The sequence below is a fragment of the Terrapene carolina genome, unplaced genomic scaffold, assembly GCF_002925995.2.
Source record: "Terrapene carolina triunguis isolate 2854851 unplaced genomic scaffold, T_m_triunguis-2.0 Scaffold147, whole genome shotgun sequence".
In the NCBI taxonomy this organism is placed as follows: Eukaryota; Metazoa; Chordata; order Testudines; family Emydidae; genus Terrapene; species Terrapene triunguis.
Window position 1 is genome coordinate 7,199,151 of NW_020664498.1, and position 23,316 is coordinate 7,222,466.

General features: G+C 42.1%; 1 protein-coding gene across 1 annotated transcript in view; it reads left to right on the forward strand.

The window, feature by feature from the left end:
• LOC113406876 (erlin-1-like) overlaps positions 1 to 23,316 on the forward strand; it is a 54,678-nt gene that overhangs the window by 14,449 nt on the left and 16,913 nt on the right. The window contains exons 3-5 of the mRNA XM_026653704.2: positions 9,352 to 9,433; positions 10,445 to 10,491; positions 21,105 to 21,166. Of these exons, the coding sequence (XP_026509489.1) occupies positions 9,352 to 9,433; positions 10,445 to 10,491; positions 21,105 to 21,166 (191 nt within the window). The remainder of the gene's footprint in view (positions 1 to 9,351; positions 9,434 to 10,444; positions 10,492 to 21,104; positions 21,167 to 23,316) is intronic.

A 23,316-nucleotide genomic window follows, 5' to 3' on the forward strand; every position in this document is an offset into this window, starting at 1 on the left:
CACCCTAGTGTGCGTGAAATAATTACAGGGTTAAAATTCAGCTTTAAATGCATACAGACAGGCTATAGCTCCCCAGCTCCCTCCCCCAGTACCCAGAGCCTTTCACGCAGCCCTATATGCTTGCTTCACAACTCCCACACTACTGTGTGCCTAGTCCCCAAGTCCCTCACGTCCCCCTCTACCTAGAGTCCTTCCTGTATCCCCGTGCAGCTGATCTGACTCCCCACTCCTTCCTGCACCCCTGTATGCCTGCTTTCCAGCTCCCACCAGGCAGACCTTTCCTGAACCTCTGGGTGCCTGATCCTGAACTCCTCACCCTTCCCTGGGCGCCTGTTCCCTGCCCAGCGCTCTGGCTTAGAGCCCTTCCCCGCTGCTCTGTGTGCCTAGTCCCCACCTTCCACTTTAGGAGGCCAGCTCCCAACTATGTCAAAAGGGAGCAGTGGGGGCAAAAAACCTAACTGGCTTCAAGACTGAATTTGATAAGTTTATAGAGGTGTGGTATGATGAGACTGCCTACAATGGCACATAGCCGATCTGTGACTGTTAGCAGCAAATAGCTCCAATGGCTGATGATGGAGCACTAGATGGGGAGGGCTCTCAGTTATTACAGAGAATTCTTTCCCAGGTGTCTGGCTGGTGGGTCTTGCCCACATGCTCAGGGTCTGATTGCCATATTTGGAATTGGGAAGGATTTTCCCCCCAAGTCAGATCGTCAGAGACCCTGATGGATTTTTGCCTTCCTCTGCAGCATAGGGCATGGGTCACTTGTAGGTTTAAACTAGTGTAAATGGTGGATTCTCTTAACTTGAAGTCTTTAAATCATGGTTTGAGGACTTCAGTAACTCAGCCAGAGGTTAGGAGTCTATTGCAGGAGTGAGTGGGTGAGGTTTTGTGGCCTGCGATGTGCAGGAGGTCAGACTAGATGATCATGATGGTCCTGTCTGGCCTTAAAGTTTGAGTCTACACAAGTTGTTTTTTGCCCAAGTTTTTAACTGAGTACGAATGACCGTTGCCCTATTCATGCCAGTTTGCCACAGGTCTTGTCTGCCTTAGGTTTGTAGCTATACTCAATGTGTGTCGTGCACTGGGACCGTGACCCGCACTGAACACAGGTGTCCTTAAGGCAGCAACACTGGTGTAAAAAGTCCAGCGTAAGCAAGACCTTAATCTGCTGATACTTAAGAATAGGGAATGAAGGAAACAAGTTACTTCTGTCACAATCTAGCCAATTGCTGAACTTTCCATGGGTACTGGCTGATGATAAACTACCTAGAGCAGAGCTCCCCAGACTGCTCTGTGGACTTCTTGCAGGCAGGCCATTGGATCCTCCTATTCATAGATTCCAAGGCCGTAAGAGACAGTTATGATCTCCTGTATAACGCAGGCCAGAGAACTTCCCCCCCAAAATAATTCCTAGAGCAGAGCTTTTGGGGGAGGGGAAATCCAATCTTGATTTAAAAATTATCAGTGATGGAGAATCCACCACGACTCTTGGTAAATTGTTCGAATGGTTAATTACCCTCACTGTTAAATTTTTTTGCCTTTATCGGATCATATTTGACCTTTCTCTGTTAGATTGAGGAGTTCATTATTATTTGTTCTCCGTATAGTTAGACTGTAATCAAGTCATTCCTTAACCTTCTTTTTGTTAAGCTAAATAGATTGTGTTCCTTGAGTCCATCACTATAAAGGCATATTTTCTAATCCTTTAATCATTCTCGTGGCTCTTCTTTGAATCAATTTATGAACATCTGTCTTGAATTGGACACAGTATTCCAGCATTGGTCATACCAGTGCCAAATACAGAGGTAAAATAACTGCTCTTCTCCTGCTTGAGAGTCCCCTTTTTATACATCCAAGGGTCACGTTAGCCCATTTGACCACACTATTGTACTGGAATCTCATTGTCTTCCTCCCTTCCCCCAAAAAATCTTTTTCAGTCACTGCTTTCCAGGATAGAGTATGGCCGACATTCTTAGTTCCAGGATGTATGCTTTTACATATGTCTCCATTAAAATGCATGTTGCTTGCTTGCTTACTAGGCGATCCAGATCACTCTGAATCAGTGACCTGTCCTCTTCGTTATTTACCACTCCCCCAATTTTTGTGTCATCTGCAAACTTTATCAGTGATTTGTTTTCTTCCAGGTCATTGATAAAAATGTTAAATAGCATAGGGCCAACAACCAATCTCGGCAGGACCCCACTAAAAACACTCCCACTCAATGATGATTCCCCATTTACAATTGCATTTTGAGAACGATCATTTAATCCATTTAACATGTGCCATGTTAATTTTACCTTCTAGTTTATAATCAAAATATCTTGTGCAACCAAGTCAACAAAAAATATATCAAATTAGTTTGATCTATTTTCCATAAACCCATGTTGATTGGCATTAATTATATTCCTTGACCTTAGTTATGGAGATATACCTATCTCATAGAACTGGAAGGGACCCCGAAAGGTCATAGAGTCCAGCCCCCTGCCTTCACTAGCAAGACCAAGTACTGATTTTTGCCCGAGATCCCTAAGTGGCCCCCTCAAGAACTGAACTCACAACCCTGGGTTTAGCAGGCCAATGTGCAAACCACTGAGCTATCTGTCCCCCCGTTCCTTCTGTGCTGTAGACACATCAGGCAAGTCCAGTTCCTCCATTGATTATGGTAACTTGCTAGTTGTGGCGTTTCTTCCTAGGCGATGCCAACACCTTCCTTTTCTTCTATCACTGTCTTCTGCCAATTCTTCCTTGGCCTTACTCACTTTCTCTTTCTTACCACAAGTACCCAATTCAATGCTTGCTGAGCATGTCTCCTATTTTCCATACAGTTTACATGCCCCAACCACCTGAACTTCTTGTCTTTGGTTATATTTTCTAACATCTCCTGCTTTGTCAGCCCTCTTACTCTTGTGTGAATCGTTCAGTGTCGTTTTTAGCCTTCTGGAATGGACAGCCCCCAATCTCTTTTTGTTAGCCACTGTTATAGGCCAAGTCTCTGCTCCTTATAGCAGCGTGATCCTTACAATTGCACAGTATAATCTGACCTTTAGTTTGTGCAGATCTCTGTGTGATCAGATGTTCCTCCTTCCAAAAATGGTGTTTGCTTTTCCTAATCTCATATAAGTATGATTATTATAGCCACTTGCAGATGTCGTCACTATCCCCAGATAGCAGAACTCTTCTATCTGTTAGATTTCTTTTCCATCCACTTTTGCATTTGTTGCCCAGTTTCCTACCTTCATAGTCTTGGTTTTCTCTGCTTTTACTTTCAATACTTTTTTATTATTATTATTATTATTGGCTTCCTGTTCTGCCTCAGAGGGCATCAAAACAAAGGGCAATCATTCTGTTTTGTGTCGTACTTAGTAAAGCTATGTTGCCTGCAAAGTCAAGGTCTTGTAACCCATCTCCACTTATCCATTATATACTGTCTACCATGCTGCTTGTTGCCCACATCATCACCCAGTCTATTGCTAATGCTAAGAAGATTGGTGATAACACACACCCTTGTCTAACTCCAGTCACAGTATTGAACCTCTCACCCAGGCCTGTAACTGATCTTACTGCGCATCTGTTTCCATAGCTTGTCTGGTCTCCCATTGCTCCTAGCAATATTCCACAGGGTCTCTGTGAACCCTATTGGATGTTTTCTTAAAGACGAGAAAGTTGAGTAAGGTGGGTTCTTGCCATGCAGTAGTTTTCCCAATGATCCGTTGAAGACTGAATGTCTGTTCCCAATGTGATGTACATCGATAGAACTTACCCTGTTAATTATATTACTCTCCTTTAATTCTTTATTAATTGAGTGCTGTATCAGCAGCTACATTATCTTGCCTGGGATCAATGCCAGACTGCTAGGCCTATAATTACCCAGGTTCTCTTGTTTACGTTTTTGAATATGGGTACATTAACTTTCTTCCGGAACTTTCCCAGTATTCCAAGATTTATTAAAAACCAACATTAATGGTCCAGCGAGCTCCTTAGCCAGCTCTTTTAAAATGTTAAGATGCGTGTTACGTGGACCTGCTGATTTAAAAAGGTCTAACCTTAGTAGCTGCTGTTTAACATCCTCCTACTTGTTTCCAGTTGCTAAATACCACTAACATAAGTTAAATGTACATTATTTTCCTATTATATTTTTCCACATAAGCAATTGCTGTAGATGCCACAGAGATTTTATGCGATTGTGGTTGAGAAGAGATGACCAGCGGACAGTCTCTCTTCTAAGATATGGGTGACCCCAGGACACTGTTTGGAGCCCCCAGTCCAAACAGTACTAAATGCAGAAACCAATGGCAGTGTAATTGTTACATTCCCCAGCATTTATGGAATGCAGAAATGAAATCTCACAGCCTCCTTCACTTGGCTATGGTTCTCACCTTGCAGGCTTTGCTTTTCTCTTTAACATACACAAATGGTATATTGAACTGCACCCTAACCAGATAAGCAGGAAATATAAGATCTGGGCTATGCTGCCCTTGGAACTGTCCCTTTTCGATTAAATAAATCATAAATATAATTGGGGTATTTCCCAGGTCAGCAAGCACAATGATGAATTCATTGTCACTTGGGGTATGTCTACACAGTAATTAAAAACCCACAGCTGGCCTGTGTCAGCTGACTCTGGCTCACAGAGCTCAAGCTATCGGGCTGTTTAATTGTGGTGTAGACATTAGGGCTTGGGCTGGAGCCCAGGTTCTGGGACCCACAAGAGGGGAGGGTCCCTGAGCCTGATCACCACAGGGTATTGAGTGCTAAAGTGTTCACTGATGTAATAGGGAAGAACAGTTCCCTTGACTGCAGGAATCATTGGGTGAGATTCTCTGGTCTGTGATACACAGGAAGTCAGACTAGATGATCTAATGGTTCCTTCTGGCCCTAACATCACCTTGACCTTCAGTTATTACATGCTCCGCACAGTGGACAAAACATCTGTTGCGTTGGGAGAGATCAGTGAAGAATTGAAGGTTTTTTTGCAGCCCCTCCAAAATGCGAGGGTCAAATCTGACTGGTCTTTAACTCCCTGTGTGGCTCATCACACAGCACACACCTGATAATGTTCTGCTGCACATCTTCAATTTTTCTACATTTTAAAATCTTTTCAAATGTTCCTAACTTCATTTAAAGTAAGTTGTTTTTGGACTGAGATGCCTCTCTTTGCCAAATTAGAAGTTTCAAAGTTCAGCTGTTTTGAGGTTTCTTCTGACTTCCCCCACAATGAGTGTAGTCAGATTTTTTTTTTTTTTTTTTAAGTAAGAAAAATATTTTTTTCTAATCTCTCCATTCTTAAATGGCTCAGCAGTTTTACCAATCTTTCTAAAAATGTCACCTTTTGGCAGAGACCGGCCATGGGAGTGTTCAACCCCAAAAATAAATCCTTCAGGAATTCTAAAAGTTAAATCTGGCTATTTCTAAAGGAAGCTGCTTTGTAGCCCTAACTGTAGAAGTTATCACCAACTGCTGTATTCATTAAGTTGATAATACTTATGACATCTGCTTTATGCTTGTCACTTCTGTTTGTGTTGTCGGGTGATCAGCTGTCATGTACTTCATGAGTTATCCAAATGGGATTTCATCTGGGCCAATCCTATATTAAACTAGGGCTAGTATTTCTCCTGTCTAAAGCATTAATTTTATCTGTGGTCAGAATGTTTGATGCATCTATTGTTTCTCATTTGGAGGGAACTGTGGTTTTAGAATGTGTCCTAAGCCCTCATGCCTAGATGTAGGAGACTAATAAGATGTGGGAAACTATATACACGTACACAAGAATTCACATAAACAGATCCAGTAGGGAAATATTTGCCTTGACTGGGCTTGTGGGAGCTGAAGTCCTTAAATGATGATGTGGACACTGTGGTTGTGTAATGTGTTAAGTCTGCCACTGCTTGGTTTCACAGACTTTTTATCTCAAACCTATGTGTGAAAGTTTGTATGCTAACTCTGGATATTCTTGTTATCCCAAGAATAAATGGGATATAAATGTCCCATCCTTTTTAAAATTTTGTTAAATTCATGGCCTCAACTACTTCATGTGGCAGTGAGTTCTACAGTTTAATCACGCATTGTATGATAAGGCACTTTTTTGTTCATTTTGAATTTTCCACCTTTTAATTGCACTGTGCATCCCCTTGTTCTTGTGTTGAGACAAGGATAACAGATGTTTCCAATCTCCCTGAGCAGTCGTCATTTTAGGTACTTCTGTCATACCCCCTCTTATTGGTCTCCTTTTCAAAGTAACAATCCCAGTCTTTGCAATCACTCTTCATATGAGTCTTTTTTCTAGGCCCTTGATCACTCTTGTCACTCTTCTGTGCAACCCATCTAGTTCTGTAGCATCTTCTTGGAGATGAGGGGTGACCAGTGCTATACACAGTGTCCACATGAGGCCGCACCATTGACTTATATAATATTCTCTGTATTATTCACCATCCCTCTGACATTTCCTCCTCCCTTGCCCCACATATTCAGAGTTTGATGCTTCCTCTCTAGCCGCTCCTAAGGGACTGAGGAGAGTAAATGGGCCTTGCATTGTGCCTAGGAATAAGGGAAACAGAATATTCTGTTATGGACAAGCTCTGTCCTATTTTTAGTGCACCTTGGGAAGCTGGTAGATTGGTTGTGTAAGGTGGAAGAAATGTAGACAGCAAGAAAAGAGCTGAATGTGGGATTGTGCTCTGTATAAACAGATGGTACAGTTCTGCAGCTCTGATACTGACGTTATTAGCATGCTTTCATTGGAAAAGTAATTAGCAACTCCTTGATAATTTGACTGAATTAATACATTTTTCTGTAATCTGTTACTTCTCTTTGGGATCCATCTTTAGCCATGATCCTTTTTATAACTTGCACAATTTAAGAAGTAAACTAATTATCCTGAAACAACCATCCCCTTGCTTGATAGGCTCTTCCCGATGCCTGACAAACAGTGGCTACACTGGAAGTTTTTTGTCGGCAGGAGAGCTGACAAACAGTGGCTACACTGCTCAATTGTGTAGTGTAGGCATAGCCTCTAAAACCTGGCTGGATTCAGCACAAAAATAAGTTTTAACTAACAATATAATTCTTTCCTCTGTTGCCCTGGGAATGTCCCCAGAATGCAACTGCAACATCGCAATTATTAGGCATCTCTTTGTTTCCTATGGTACTTGTGCTCTCAGAATGATGCTCAAAGCAGGTCAGCAAGTAAATTTCAGGAGTGGGTTTTTTATGAAGTTCAGTTAGTTAAAACTTCATTCCACTGTGTGCCACCTCACTTTAGCTTGCAGGGGGAGGAAGGGGACAACATGACACAACAGAGGCTTTCAGCACACACTTGTATCAGCTTCAAATCCCAATTTCATTTTGGTGTGCAGTGTTTCTTTGACTGCGCACATTTGTTCATGATAGCAGTGGTCTAGATGTTTCTTTTTTAAAACAAAAATTGAATTTATATAAATTAAATTCTTCTATTTCAATAGGTTTATTTAAAAAAAATAAAACTAGTTCAAAAGTGACAACCTATGTGAAGACCTAAACTTAAAATCTATTAAAATAACTCTAAATTAAATACAAATAATATTAATCAGTACATACTTGTTGCCAAGTTTTAAAGAAAGTGACACCACTGAATTGGTGAAAGTCACTGGCTAAGCACCTGAAACCAGAGTTTGCTGAAGTGCTAATCTTCTGACAGCAGAAACATCTACTACAGGTGCAGAGAGAATATTTTCTTCATTTCAGTTCATTCAACTAGTTCAGTTCAATGACTAGCTCATTCAAAGTTTGAGACTAACTGGGATTTGAAAAAGGATAGCTTGTTTTTCCTTTTCCAATCTCTGAATAAGAACTAGGTGTGAGAAATGAGATGTACTAGATCTAAAATCTTGAAAGACATAGTGACCAGAAACAATCAGTTCAGTTCACTAACTGCAGATACTTCCTTTGTTTAATAAATCGGTTTTAAATGCAAGACATGTTTTGACAAACTTTTTTTATGTATCCTGCACATTCAAGGTAGTTTTATTTAACTGAAAATTTAAAATGCTGGTTTTGTGCATTTTTAACTGATTTTGAATTTTCATTAATCTACTGAAAAGAAAATGATGAATGATGCATTTCTTAAACTTATTCAGATTCTTAATTTTTACTCTAAGCTAAATAGTTACCTAAATAGTATATCCTCCTGATTAGCAAATTATTCTTATTAGTAAAGTAAAGACTTATTAATAGTCTTATTGTAAAGACTGTGTTTAGTTGCAGATCAACATGCTTTAGTGGTAAACAATAAAAGAGAATCTGTTTTTTTTTTTTTTTTAGAAAATAACTATAAGTACAAATGCAAAACACTATTAAAATTAATTATTTAAATCAAAGTTTCCTGCTTGCTGATTTAAATCATGATTACAATTGGTGATTTAAATAGCTTTGATTTAAATCAATCTCCCAGGATAGACCATCGAGGGGGAGTAGCTCTGCATGTTTCTGTAATATTGGTTCTAACACCTCAGGGTAGCTATGAGTTTATTGCTAGGCATAGAGTGCCCGCACAGCCCCTGCATTACCAGAATCCACCTGGTCACTTAGAGATCCCTTGACTATGAATGGTGCTATCCACAGTGCCAGCCTCTTAGCAAAGCCCTTGGGTTAGTATGCACTCCTCTGTGGGATGTTAATGTGGAAGGAAGAGGAGGATACTGAAAGTTGTGACTTGATGTGTATGTAAAATAGTGTTTTCCAGAGCTCTGTTTTAGAAGGAAGATAGTCTCTGATAGCAGCCTTGGTTTATTTTAAATTCTAGCTCAGGTACTACTGAAGGTCTATGCAGGGTTGTGTTACTGGAAAAGGCTTAGCAGGAATACCCCTCTTGTCTAATTGGAAGCTGCATATTTTGTACGTCGCTAGTGTGAAGCTGGCAAACTGAACACAGCAGGTACAGGACAAATGTTATTTTGTACCAGTACCCCATAAAAGAGCTGATGAAATCAATAATTCCTGGGAAACTTTTTGTATTTAGTCTGCATTGAATAGCTTGCTCTTTAGTCCAGTGACTTATTAGGTCACAAATATATTTTCTTTACCATATGTTTCTATAACACTGTGTATTAATGCAGCCCTGTCAAATTTGATTTGCCTGGGCAAGTGACTTGTTTTGTTTTTGGAGGGTGAGCAAAATAATCATTCTCACCCTTCCATTGTCAGTCATGGTAACAAGCAGGCTAATAGAGCTTGTCTGAGTTGTTGTGACTTATTGACCTATAGAAGCTTGTGGCCATGTCTGTCCAGTACTCTGAACACTTACCAGAGGTCTGGAAGAGTCAGTACATCTAATTCTTCAGCTTCTTGAGAACTGACCCATTTGTCTCTTCACAGGGGTGGTGCCTTATTAACCAGCCCAAGTGGACCAGGCTATCACATCATGCTCCCATTCATTACCACCTTCAAATCAGTGCAGGTTAGTAACTTCTCACAGGGGAGCTGGAATAGGGTGGGGTTGTATGGGGTATCTGTCAAATATGACAGTGGAGCTGGAATTTTGCCTAAATAAAGGCCATGTTAACCAGTTCTCAGTAGCATAAGAGCACACTAGTTTGGCCCACTGATCAGATTGTAGCCACCCTCCTCTCTGATGTTGGGGTGCAACCCCTGGTATGCCCATAGTACTACAGCTTCCAGTATGCAGCATGGCCTGTAGCAGCTGCAGGTCCCAGAAATCAATGATCCATTTTGCTGCAAGAGGCCAGGCCCCACTGCACATGGCTGTGCACTACTTAGTAGATCACCATGGACTACATTTGGTCTATTGCCTTTTGTTGTGCTTTGCCCTCCCCTGAACTGTTACCACTACAGTGAGTTTGGAAGGGCTGAATGAATTAATCTGCTTCACTGTGGCTATAGGTGCTGGTGGCTTCCTGACAGCATGTAGTGTGGAAACACCCTGCACTGCAAATGAATGTGGGCTCCATGCTGTTTTTCCAATGGGAGCTCTTCACTGGCGCAAACAAAAAGCTACTCGCTGACCCTGGGGCTCCTGCCTTGGGACGCTTCCACTGTCGACACCATGTGTCTTCCCAATACTTGGGTCCGCAAGCATTCACTTTGCCATTTGCCAGGCAGGGAGCTGCAATCCTTTTGGGCACTGAGGGAAGGAGAGGAAGGGGGAAAGAGAATGGAGTTCCCTGCACCATCCCCTTCTTCCTCAACTGTCACAGGGAGTGGGTGCTAGAGAAGTTCCTTCTGCTCCCTGCCTATAGCAGCCACAACCCCCAACAGCCTGAAGAGTGGTGCTCCTCCTAGTGTATCCTCCCCATTCTCAGCAACCATTACAGAGCATGAGTGCTGAGCTTCCAGTGAGCGTGGCCTGAACTGGGCTAGAAAGTTCTGCAAGGGCCTGTCTAGGGCTTGGCTGTTGACTGGTAAGTGACTGGTTTCTCTGTGAGCCCTGATTACATGTCTCTTGTTTCAGACAACATTGCAAACTGATGAAGTAAAAAACGTGCCTTGTGGGACGAGGTATGTTGCTCCTGTATGTTCTTCCTGGATGTGGCAAGCCAATGTGATCGGTCTAATTCTCAACTTGTGGCTAATTCACTCGTAGGCGCTAGCTTTTGAGGGGGGTTGGATATGACATAAAGCCTGTTCAGAGTGTTTGTCTGGAAACATAGTGGATATGGGTGGGAATAGTAACGGTTACTCTTACATTGCTCCCTGCTGGGGCCAGAACTGACTTTCTGCAGTTGTCTGTGCATCAGTGCCGCTTTCTCAAGGGTGTGTTCTTGTCTGTCTCTCTTGTTTTACCTTTCTCCTGTTATCTGATCCTCCATCACTCGTTCTTTCCCTTAACCAACCTCTTAGTGCTTCTAGTTTGGAATTTGCTCTCTAATGACAGAAGCCCGACCACTGATTTCCATGATATCCTAGGAAAATAAGAACAGCATCCCATTGGATTGGGCTTGCACAGTTGGAATGTAGTCCCACCACCTGAAATGAACCCTGACAAAAAGCCAGGATCTGGTTCATCGCAGACTAATTGTCAGTCTGGATGGTCAGAAACTTTCTCTGAAGTAAAAGAGCAGATGAATGTTGTACAAGATGCAAACCTTGTAAGTAAAGTTTAGCACTTCAATAGCATTTAAATATCCAAGTGCTGTCTAAGCATTAGTTAAAGTAGCAGTAACAATGCATTGTGTGTGCAGTGCTTATCTTCACAAAGTATCCCAAAGTGCTTTATTTATACACATGTTCATGGATTGTTAATGTTGCAAAATCAACCTCTTGGGTCTGGAAAATTCTAGAACTGAAAGTTTCTTCTGAAATGTTAACCTAGTTATATTGCACATCCTGTATATTTTATGGCATAAGTCAGTAATATTCCACTCATTTCTGTGGGTCAGTTAACGAGATCCTGCCACAAAATGAAACACCTTTCTTGAATTATAGACCAATCAGCCTAACTTTGATACCTGAAAAGGTACTGGAACAAACTGTAAGCAATCAGTTTGAAAGTACCTAGAGAATAATAAGGAATACAGCAGGTCCGCGGTATATGTCAGGGTTGTGTTCTTGAAAAGGGTCATGTATACTGAAACGTTGTATACCGGGGACCTGCTGGTACAGCAGTGGCATGGGCAGGAGGGGGGTTGGGAAGCGGGGGCTTCTACTCCGCCCGGCGCTTCTGCTGAGGCGTGGGAGCTTCTTCCGCTGTGCCCGGCGCTCCTGCCAGGGTGCGGGAGAGCAGAGCGGGCTTGCAAAGCCCCTGCTCCCCGGCTGGAGCGCCGGGTGGGTGGTGTGGGGCAAGTGCTGGGGAAGAGGGAGCTGGATGTATACATCTCCCCCTTATCCCTTATTTTGCATATCTATCGCTGATCAGTAGGGGAACGTGTTCCGATTCACGTTGGTCCGCATATCCATCGTTTGCAACTTACAGTACAGTACTGCAAACGATGGATATGCGGATCGGGACCGACGTGAATCGAAACAAGTTCCTCTATTGATGAGCGATGGATATGCGAAACAACGGATAAGGGGGAGACATATACCGGGGACCCCCTGTAGCCAGCATAGATTTGTCAAGAACAAAATCATGCCAAATCAACTTACTTGACTCCTTTGACAGGGTTACTGGCCTAGTGCAGAGTGGGGAAGCAGTAGATGTGATGTATCTTCATTTTAGTAAGGCTTTTGGTTCAGTCTCACATGACATTCTCATAAGCAAATAAAATTACTATAAAGTTGAAAGACCGTACTCAGAGTAGTTATCAGTGATTTGCTATCATACTGGGAGGGTGTATTTGGAGAGGCGCCACAGGGGTCAGTCCTGGGTGCAGTAGTAATCCAGTATTCTCATTAACTACTTGGATAATGGAATGGAGAATATGCTTCTAAAATCTGCAGATGACACCAAGCTGGGGGGAGGGGTTGCAAGCACTTTGGAGGAAAGGTTTAGCATTCATGATGACCTTGACAAATTAGAGAAATTGGACTGAATTCAACAAGATGAAATCCAGTAAAGATAAGTGCAAAATGCTTCACTAGGAAGAAAAATCGAATGAACATCTACAAAACGGGGAATAATTATGTAAGTGGTAGTACTGCTGAAAAGGATCTGGGGGCTGTAGTGGATCACAAATTGAATGAGTCAGCAATCTAAGGCAGTTGCAAAAAAAAGACTGATCTTCAGGGGTGTATTAAGAGGAGTGTTGTATGTAAGACATGGAAGGTAATTGTCCCGGTCCACTCAGCACTGGCGAGGCCTCAGCTGGAGTACTGTCCCCATTTCTGGGCTCCATGCTTTAGGAAAGATGTGGACAAATTGGAATGTCCAGAGAAGAGCAACAAAAATGATAAAAGGTTTAGAAAACCTGACCTCTGAGGAAAGGTTAAAAAAAAACCAAAAAACGGGGCATGTTTCATCTTGAGAAAAGATGACCGGGGGGCAGGGGGAACCTATAACAGTCTTCAAATATGTTAAGGGCTGCTGTTGTAATAACGAGGACTGTGATCAGTTGTTCTCCATGTTTAATGAAGGTAGGACAAGAAGTAATGTGCTTAATCTTTAGTGAGGGAATTTAGGTTAGATATTTAAGAAAAACATTCTAACTATAAGGGTAGTTAAAACTCTGGAATAGGCTTCCAGGGGAGGTTTTTGAACCCCCATCTGTTGGAATTAATATTATTTATGCAGGGTGTTACCATGGCACTAATTTAACCATAAATTCCTGTATTAAATCCAAAGGCCACTTATACAATTCCTCTAAACATTCCTTAAAAAGCCTAAATAATCAATGTACTACATCCAACAGCAACAAAACATTTATAAACGTTTGATCAAGATACTTACAAACGGGCTAAACCCTGGGGTGCTTAGACCTGTATTGGTTGGCTCCAGCATGGTCAGGCAGGTATTAGCAATCTTTGAGTTTACTTTTTATACCCTTCAACAAATAAGTGATGTCATTCCCAATTACTAATTTTAGCTAAAAACCCATTTGAGACCCCCCCCCTCCCCTGATGTTCACTGCACCATCACTCTGTCCCCTACTAGCCAATCTACACTTTGGGCCGGTTTGTTAAAGTATGCCCTCATTTTGGCATGAACCTGCCCCTGTTGCTGTGCCTGGATAAATCCATGTTTTGTTTTCCCTGGTGGATAGCTTTTAGCATAAACCAGGCAATTGTTAATATGAATTTTTACATCTTTTTTTTTACAATGGGGCCACCACGCTGCCTTAATTAGTCACTAATAAGTGGTATCAGCATTTTGGTGGGCCATCGATGGCACATCATGCACCAGTCTTAACATTTCCCTGTTAAGGGGCTGTGGTGGAACTTTCCCTGGGTAGGAGTGATTTTACCATTTAACTCCCCAAGCATTACTTTTTGTGTAAGAGGATATCTCTGGATCAGATTCTTGCAATGTTACTAAATCAATGGTTTTTGCTTATGCTCAAATGGTAAAAGCAAGAACTGGATAATCGGGCGTGGGACCACACCAAAGCATGGCTATTAGCAGCTTCATTCACTCTGTTTTTCTTGCTCACTTCCCCATGTCTGGTATGAGCTTTTACTTTATCCACATATACCACTGAGTTAGCCCATTTACCTGCTAGTTCCCACATATAGGACAAAAGGGCTTGATAGCATAAAGGCTTGTAATCTGCACTGCAAAATGAATTTGCACTACACCAAGGGAGGAGGTTGTTAAGGCATCACAGACCCTTACAGTCTGAACATATTACACTAGCTGGTACTTGTCCTTTATTACTGAGTGATAATGCCTCTGCTACAGCAGCCAGCACAGTATACAATGTGTGAACTACAACTGTGTTGCACAGGTTCACCGTGAACCGAGAGAGCCCAAACCATAAATTCTGTGACGGGTCCCTTTTGGTATTAGGACAACCCACTAGCATATATTGTCAGACCCTCAGGGTGCAGCCCGTCAGAATTTAAATGTATGTACTGCACATGGATAAAAGGGATAGGGGCCCCTCGTGAGAGGGAATTTCTCTAGGACACTTGTATGGATTACCATTAATGAATAGTCCTGCTGGCAAAGGTGAGGGTTGTTTAAGAGGACAGAGTTCAGTTTGGTGCTCTTCCAGCAGCAGGAACCATAGTGTCAGTCTAGGACTAGACACTGTACCGTTTTTAATTTTACCAGACAGAAGACACTGTAGAGGATGATGAGCAATGTACATTTTTATGCGTCCCAACCCCACCAGATATCTGAAAAGTTCACAGCAAAAATTGGTTTTCATAGGGAGTAGACTGCTTTTCAACTCCATTGAGTACTCTGGAAGCGTAAGCTTTCTCTATCACAATAGTCCTGAGTTAACGCAGTTGAAATGGCTGTGTCCTTGGTTGCTACAAACAATCCAAAAGCCAAAAGGTACAGTTGCTTAAAACATGCCTAAAAAGCCTAATAATAAGCAATTTACTATATCCAACAGTAACAAAACATTTATACACATTTGATCGAGATACTTAAACGGGCTAAACCCAGGATTGCTTAGACCCGTATTGGCCAGCTCCGAAATGGTCAGGTAAGTATTAGAAATGAACCCTTTTAAGAGTTTACCCTTCAAGTTCACCCTTATTTCCAGTCTTTATCTAGGTAAGATTTACAACTTCCTTTCTTCCTAAGGCCTTTCCTCCCCTTCTTCTTGCTGACGCAACAGTTTGTCAATTGCCTCTGGGTTCACGTAGGCTTTAACACAGGTGTGTGGGTTGAGAAGAGCCATGTTTGGCTCATTTTAAGACAGATCTTTTTTCACATCTATCAGTCAGAGGCCTTCTTTTTAGAAACTTCCCCTTATCTCATTAGTTATTCTTTGAACCAAACATCCTCCCTACTTCATTCCTTCTGGTCTTATAACTCATTATTTTCAATGAATTCTACTTGCTAGTGACAGCCTTTCTTTACAACACACACATTTCGTTAACTAAACTTAAGTTAACCTTAATTTTTTAATTTCATATTTATCCTACACTATCATTAGAAGTTTTTATTAACAGGTTGGACAAACACCTCTCAGGGATGGTCTAAGTTTAGTTGGTCCTGCCTCAGCACAGCAGGCTGGACTTGATGACCTCTCAAGGTCATTTCCAGCCCTACATTTCTATAATTCTCTAACCTCCCCGTGCATGGTTCTATGTGTTCCATTCTTCTGTTGTCATTTCAAAACTTCGTTTTCACTCATCACTCCAGTTGTGTTGCTCTCATACATGGTAGCTAACAATGTGAAGTGTCAGAGGAGGAGATAACATTCTGAGTCAAGCTGTGGACCAGACTTCCAAAGGAGATTAGCTTCATCCAGAGTGTGACTGCTCTTGGCTCATTGCAAGATTCTCCCTTTTGGCAAAGCATTTCCACCAATACTGGCACAGTAGTGATTTTATTTGTGAATGTAATAAACATGATATACTTGTGTTATATTCCAAGAAAAGTCACCTTATTCAGGGAGTGGGGACAAGCAGAAATCCTCATGAGGTTCACAGGAAGCCTGACCATGGAGATTCAGTCCACAGGGGAAAAGCTTAGATATACAGTGTTGGGCCCTACAGACAAACTAAACACTTCCCAGATATGCCTGAACAGCCCATCATGTTATCTAAGATATGGAGTATCCACTAGGAAAGGCTCTGAGGACTATAGCTGGAGAGAGTAGTACAAATGATTAACAGAAATGTCTGGATTTAGCAATGTTAATAATGACCAAAGGAACATCAAATACTACTTATGTGCAATGTAATTGCAGTTGCAGGGGAAACTGCTTAAGGACACAAGCTTGAAAATCTCATTTCCATCAGCAGAGGTTGTACCTTGACTCTAGTATAGTTAAAAGTAAACTCTATGATGCCTGTAACTGGCAGATGCAAGCAAAACAAGCTCTTTCCCTGTATTTTCAATGTATGTACTGTGCGTGTGACAGCTCTTGTGCCGGGTCAGTGTTGCTGGGCTGTTGGCCCATTGCAATTCCTATCTCATCATTAGCATAGTGAGATCACTGTTCTGCAGGGAGAGCATGTGCATGCTCTGTCTCAAGGACTAGGGGAAAGCGTGAACCGATAGCAGCAGCAAAGCTGAAACAGAAGAGGCAGCTGGTAGGTGTACACTCAGAGGAAAGGAGAAAGCCCAAGCATGTTTGGAGACCACCCAGAAGGCTTTTCTAAATATCAACAGCAGAGCAGTAAACCTTTACAGTGTTTCTTAAAATAGAAATTTTCCAATAATTCGGCCATATAAACTGAAGGGAGATCCTACAGGAAAACTGTTTTTTGCAGTTAGTCAAGTTTAAAAAAAAAAAAAAAAAAAATCAAGTTGACAGTGTCCCTTTTAATTACTGGAATTTCCTAACTCTTGAGAGCTTGACTTTTCCAACTTAACATGAGAATTTAATTTAAAGCACTGCACACCTTCCAGCTTCTGCCATAACTGAGGCAGGGTTCCTGCAGATGACAACTTCATTCACTGCCCAGCCCTGGTTCATGCACAGAGCATGTTCCATCCTGAGCACCAAAGCAGGATTTCTATGGAAAAAACAGTATGGAATCATGTAACTAAAGACTCTGTGACAGTGCATATGCACAAGGGAGATTAATTAAGGCTGCACAAGCAACCTTAATTCTGGCATTTCCTAACTTATAACTGCTTGACTTTCATTCTTTTATCATAGTTCTTTGCGTGAAAGGAACTAGGATTTTTATAAGGAGCACATGGAGTGTGGGGGTACACATTCCATTATGTGGAATCAGATTGACCACAGCAGTGTCGTCTGTGGGGTCTGAATGCAGGAACTTCAGATCACAGCAAAGACCTCTTCCCCTTGAGCTAAAGAAATAACTGGTAGTATTAGTAAGCTATTCTCCTCTGCAGACTAGTCACTCTCAGGAAGAGGACGCATGTTTGCTAGGCATCAGAAAAATGTTGAAAATCAGGATTTATAGGTTCTGTTTTTGGCTTTGGCGGTCCAGTGGTTATAGACTGCATAGCCAAGTACACATTTGGCAGATTCATTCTGAGCTTCATTGTAGATGAGATTTAAATCTGCCATATTGGAGACCTTGATTCTATTCTTATCTCTGCTTGAAGTGTGACCCTGTGCAATGTCTGTAACTTCATCTGTAAAATGGGGGAATATTAGCTTGCCTTACAGGGTAGGAGGTCTGAGGCCTTGTTCAGTATTGAGGGTTGTGAAGTGCATAGGACCAGGCAGTGAAAGAGCTAGTTTTTGTTTAGCTTTTTAAAAAAAAAAAAAAAAAAACTTTTTAATAGTTGACAAAACTGCCCATTTTTTCCCCTAACCTTGTTCTTAAAACTGGCTGATGTTGTTGAAAGTTTTAAAATAAATTCAATCTGAGGCAGAGAGCAAGGTTGAAAGTTTGTCAAGATAGTTAGGCTTGAACTTGTACTCTCTTGGCTCCAAGGCCAGTGTGCACCCTCCTAAGCTAAAAGATATTTTCATGTGGTAGATGGGCAGGCATTTCCCTAGGCTACAACACATTTTGAGGTGGCTGGCTGCTCACCAAAGCTTAGGAGCATGAGCAATGCAATTAGAATACTTAGAATATTAAGGAGCAAGAGAAGAACAAGGTCTGCTACATGTGTTGCAGTGGGTGATTTTCAGAGGCCAAATATCTATCGGTGTCCATGGGGTAAAGCATCTCTCAGGATGACCCACCTGCCAAATTTCAAGTTCCTTCTCCAAGCCAGGGAGGAGCTAGAGTTGTTTAAAAAGTTTAATATTTTTTAATAATTGACAAAACTGCCCATTCTTTTCATAACCTTAAAAATGGCTGATTTTTGTTGAAAGTTTTAATATAAATTCAGTCTGAGGCAGACAGCAAGTTGAAACGTTTTAGTCAAGATTGTTAATGTTGGATAAAGGTTGAAGTACGTACTATCAGAGATTGAAGTGTCAGAAGAGGTGCTAGGGCAAGTTGGTAATTTTAAAGAGCAGTAAGATACCAAGCCCAGTTGGTACATCCAAAAGTTCTGAAGAAGCTTGAGTATGAAATGACTGAGCTGCTAACAATGGCAGGTGCTTGTGCATGTTAGGATACAGAAGGAATGGGATGGAGAATAATGCTGCGAATGTTATAATGTCATTATATAAATCAATCTGGATATTGTGTGCAGCACTGGTCACTTCATCTTAAACAAAGATGATAGAAATAGCCGGAGCTCAGAGAAGGCCAGCGTGAATGCTTAAGGGCCTGGAAAATCTCTCATTTGAAAAGATTGGGATTGTTACCTTGGAAAGCAGATGAATAAGAAGGGATGTGATAAAAGTGCATAAAATAATGAATGGTCTAGAGAAAGTAAATTGGGAACTTTTGTTCTCCCTGCCTCCTAACACAAGACCAAAGGGACATTAAATGAAACATGGAAAAAAGAAAATATTTTTCCACACAGTGCATAATTAGACAGTGGAACTTGCTGCCACGGGATATTGTTGAGGCTAAGAAATTAAGATTCAAAAAGGGATTGAACATACATGAATATCTGAAGCTGCTATAACTAATTCTTACAAAAAAGGCATTGCAGTGGAGATAAAGCCTCAGTCATTAGCATTTAAGCCACTCTCCAATGATCAGGGATGAGGAGACCTTCACTGGGGGAAGATTATGCCTCCTCTGTCTACTCTGGGGTTCTTGCACCTTCCTCCGAAGCAGCTAATGCTGGCCACTGTCATACCCAGGGTACGGGGCTAGATGGGCCACAGGTGTGATCCAGTCTGGCAATTCCTGTATTCTTAAAGTTTGTCAAAATTATAAACAGGTTTATAATGTAAGGTGTTGAACAATCTTATCTCTCGGTACCACAGTGCACTCAGCCATGTTTGTGTAAAACTGAAAATCTCTGAATATAATAAAGCCTCAAATCTCTGGCCTACATATGTGCAATATGGCCAAGTTTAATTGCAGGAGAGACTTACACTTTTTGCATTTCCTGACTCTGGAGTGCTTCATATTATATTAACTGAGAGGATTTCCTAAAGAAAAATCATCCAGATCATATTGATCAAGGAGTTCACAGGTTCAGCCAGCGGAACCCATGATATCATAAACAGGAGTTCTTCATTGTTGGGGCTGTGCTTAATCACTTTCTGACTCAGAAGTTCTCTTTCCTACAGACACCCACCCTTGACAGATCTAATTCAGTCCCCTCCCCGGTGCCAAATGATGCTTGTCGGTTCCTTGCTATGAAACATTCTCATTTGCAGTGCTTGTAAACCCCTATCATTGTGGAGCCCTTAAATGGGAAATCCTTAAAAAGAACCGAAAAATTAGCACATGTGGAGTTGCCAAATGTAACAATGTATAACTCAAACTAATGAACTGACTTCCTTCAAACTTGGCTTGTCTTTTAAGTCTCAGTGAGATCTGCAAAGCAAGCCAAGGCTGAATTTTGCAATAAGAGCCATGCTTGAGTTATCTGAGCACAAAAATTCAGCTTGGAATATAGAAGATCAGTGTTTAGTGTTTATACTTGTGTGATTCAATAATGGCTTAGCTCATTTTGCTAAAGCTTTCCCTCCAAATATTACTTTTGAACTGAGAGAAAGCATGGGAGATCCTAGCCCCAAAGGAATATGTGTTTGAGAAAGTTATGAGCTTCTGGAAAATGTGGGTTGGAAAATAGAATTTAGAACTTTCCCTTTTCTGTAGTGGATGGTACTGGTTCTCTGTGTGATAAATACAGCTTTAGTTGGTGGGATTTTTCTGTTATGAATCATATTAAAAAGTGAAGGGCTTGAGGGGGAAGGACTTGACCAGCTAGGAAACAGAAGCATGGCAGAGCAGGTTAGCTACTTAACAGCTTTTGGGAAAGCCTGCAGCCTGTACTTGATTGTACTTCTGGTGCCGTCCCTTAAGGGGTCTCAGGGTGCTGTTCAAATGCTAATGAATTAAGACTCTCAGCCCCTTGTGTTCCCTCTGTAATACTTTCCTAACTCACAACTTACTCAAGGTTATGTCATGAGCCATAGCAGAGTTGGGAATAGAGTTCACATTACTTCGCTCCCAGTTTTGGGCGTTAGCCAGAACACCACGCTAACGTAGTCAGCAGTGTGTCTCGTCTGGCATGGTGTGACAAGTTGTGACAGTAATCTTTTTGTAGCATGGCATCTATTGAGCTCAGTTCAGCCTTGCTGCTTGTTGCAAGTGGCCTTACGTATGGGCCTGTTCGGAGTCACTAAATGTGTGGAATTTGTGCAGACAGAATTCTCTACTTCTTTCAGCAGGTATTCTGTCCTAGTCTGTCTCCCATCTGTATCTTTTTTTCCTAGTGCTAACAGTTGCATGGTCATTCCAAGGGCATTTTCCTTTTCTTATTCACATCTCTGGCTAAACACAGTGAGGAATCCGAAGGAAAAATGAAAGTGCACTGGGGTCATCCTGGAGCTCACTTTGATTCACACAGGAGTGAAATGCCAGATATTAAGCTGGGATTTATTGCCATCCACAGTCTTCCAAGACAGCCTGGAAAAGCAGAGAGTGCTGGGTAAAAAGTCAACTCTACAGATCTCCAGCAAACTCCACTAAAAAGGATTGTTGGACTCTGAATTGGGGCTGCTGTGAATATCTGTCCATGTAACTCACAAAGCTTATTTTTTTTATAGTGGTGGGGTTATGATCTACATTGACCGAATAGAAGTTGTGAATATGTTAGCACCATATGCAGGTATTTACTCTTTCCTGTTTCATCAAGCAATATTATACCTGACCATGTATGTCTGTTGGGGCAATGGAATAGTCTCCCTAGGGAAGAGGTGGAAGTCCCATTGCATGGGACATCTAAAACTTGCCTGGCCAAAGCACTTGTAAATAGGTTGTATTGAACACTCCTGGGTGAGAGGGTGGGATACACATGGCCTCCCTTCTGTTGGTATGGATTTTGCCTTTTGACCAGGATGTTTTATCTAGTTCTACCTGAGATTCACTAATCTGTGCTGAAGACTTGCACCTTCTCCCAGCCCATGCTCAGACAGGGAAAGCCTTGCTTTCAGAACACTTCAGCACCGAATGCACTCCTCATGTACTGAGCCCTTTGAAAATCTGGCAACTTATTTGTCAGTGGGAGCTGGGCTTTTTTGGAAAACTGGCTCCAATTGTGGGTGTCAACCACTTGTAAATGTGGCCCATAGAGTCCTAATCCAGCTCAACTTCTAGATAGTCCTTCTTGTGAATACCCTAGACTGCTTGGCAGGTGCCCTGGTTAAAGATAATTGAGCCCAGAAGAGAAAAGGCACTGATGCCAAGCTGTCGACAGGGTGTTCAGCACTCGACTGCTGTCACATCCTGCTGGTTCTGCTTCTCTCATGTGTCACTCAGAAGGGGATCAAGAAAGTGTTTGGGCTGAGCTTCCCTGGCTCTACCTGAGGCACATGATTGAGGTATCATTGCCGTAGTACCCTGGTGACTCGAACACAGTACCCACCTACTACACTTGTCCCATTCTAGAGCACTTAGAAGAGTGACCCTACAATGAGCATCTCCAAGTGCTTGAGCTTTTTAAAGCCTTTCCTTCAAGTAGCCTGGCATCCAGCAAAGGCCAGGAAACAGTGAAGAAGGATGGCTTTGTGCTTAAGGCCCTGGACTTGAAGCCAGGAGAACTGGGTTCTCTTCTGGTGCTAACACAGGCTTCCTGTGTGACTTTGTGCCAAGTCCCTGCCTCTCTTTGGCCTCTGTAGGCCACCTATAGCATGGGTAGAATGAGGCTGCACTATCTTGCATGGTGGCTGGGAGATGCCATGGTTAATGTTTATAAGGTGCTGGAGGGTGCTAGAGAAGTTCCGAAAGCTTCATGGAGTGTAGCTCTGTGCAGGTCTTGCCTTGAAATGTGGGGGGCCTTGCAGAAGATGGGCAATCATGTAGACACAGTAGTGTTCTAACCTCATTGCTTGCATTTATTTGCTATGTTGACTTAACATTACTGTAATGGACTTTATACGTGAACAGACAAAATGGTGCCCGCTTTTGAGAGAGTGCAGAGCTAGTGAAGTTACTGCATGTGTTGTTAAATAGGGATGTGCACAGCTGAGGGGACTTTCCTTTCTTGGGAGCAGCATCCTGTTTATCTCCGGTTTATAAACCAGTTACTCTTGGCTTGGTCCTCACTCTCAGGCTGACAGCTGTTTGCAGCCTTCGTCCCTCAGAGGAGTGCATTAAACCTGAGCATTGCAGGAATTGCCTACCTGATTTTCCAGATAGCAGGACAAAACTGAGTATTGCTCACATCAAGTTGCTCCAGACAATTAGAATGGGGGCAAAAGTAGAAAAGCAGAATCTGAATATCTTTATACTACATCAGAGCAGCCGTCCTACAGCAGCAATAGCATAGGTTGGCAATACCACTTCCATTCTCCTTATCCTGATGCTGTTATGGCTCCCCACACCAGAGAATCTGATTCTAACCCCATGTTTCCACACTCCCCCAGACTGGAATTTTCCAGGCATGGTTTGTCCGAAGATGAATGAGCAGGTGCAAACAAACTGTAAAGAGATTGACTGCCTCTTGATCTTGAAATTGTTTGGACTTTGAAATGGCAAGCTTAGTTTGCAAAGAGCCCACATTCAAAAGAACTTAGTTTGCTTAGTTTGGGGGGGCAAAAACTGCAGAACCAGCACATGTAACAAGCTCAGCTACTCAAAAGCTGGCAAAGCTTACAAGTTTTTGAACAAGGTAGAGGAGCTTGTGAAGGCAGCACGCTTGGCCTAAGTCTTCTGTTGCTCCACAGGGTCACCAGTTGTGGAACAGGAAAGTGAAATCCCTGCTGCTGCAGCCTGTGGAACATGAGAGTTCCACAAGAGGAAAAACCTCTGGTTTTTCCC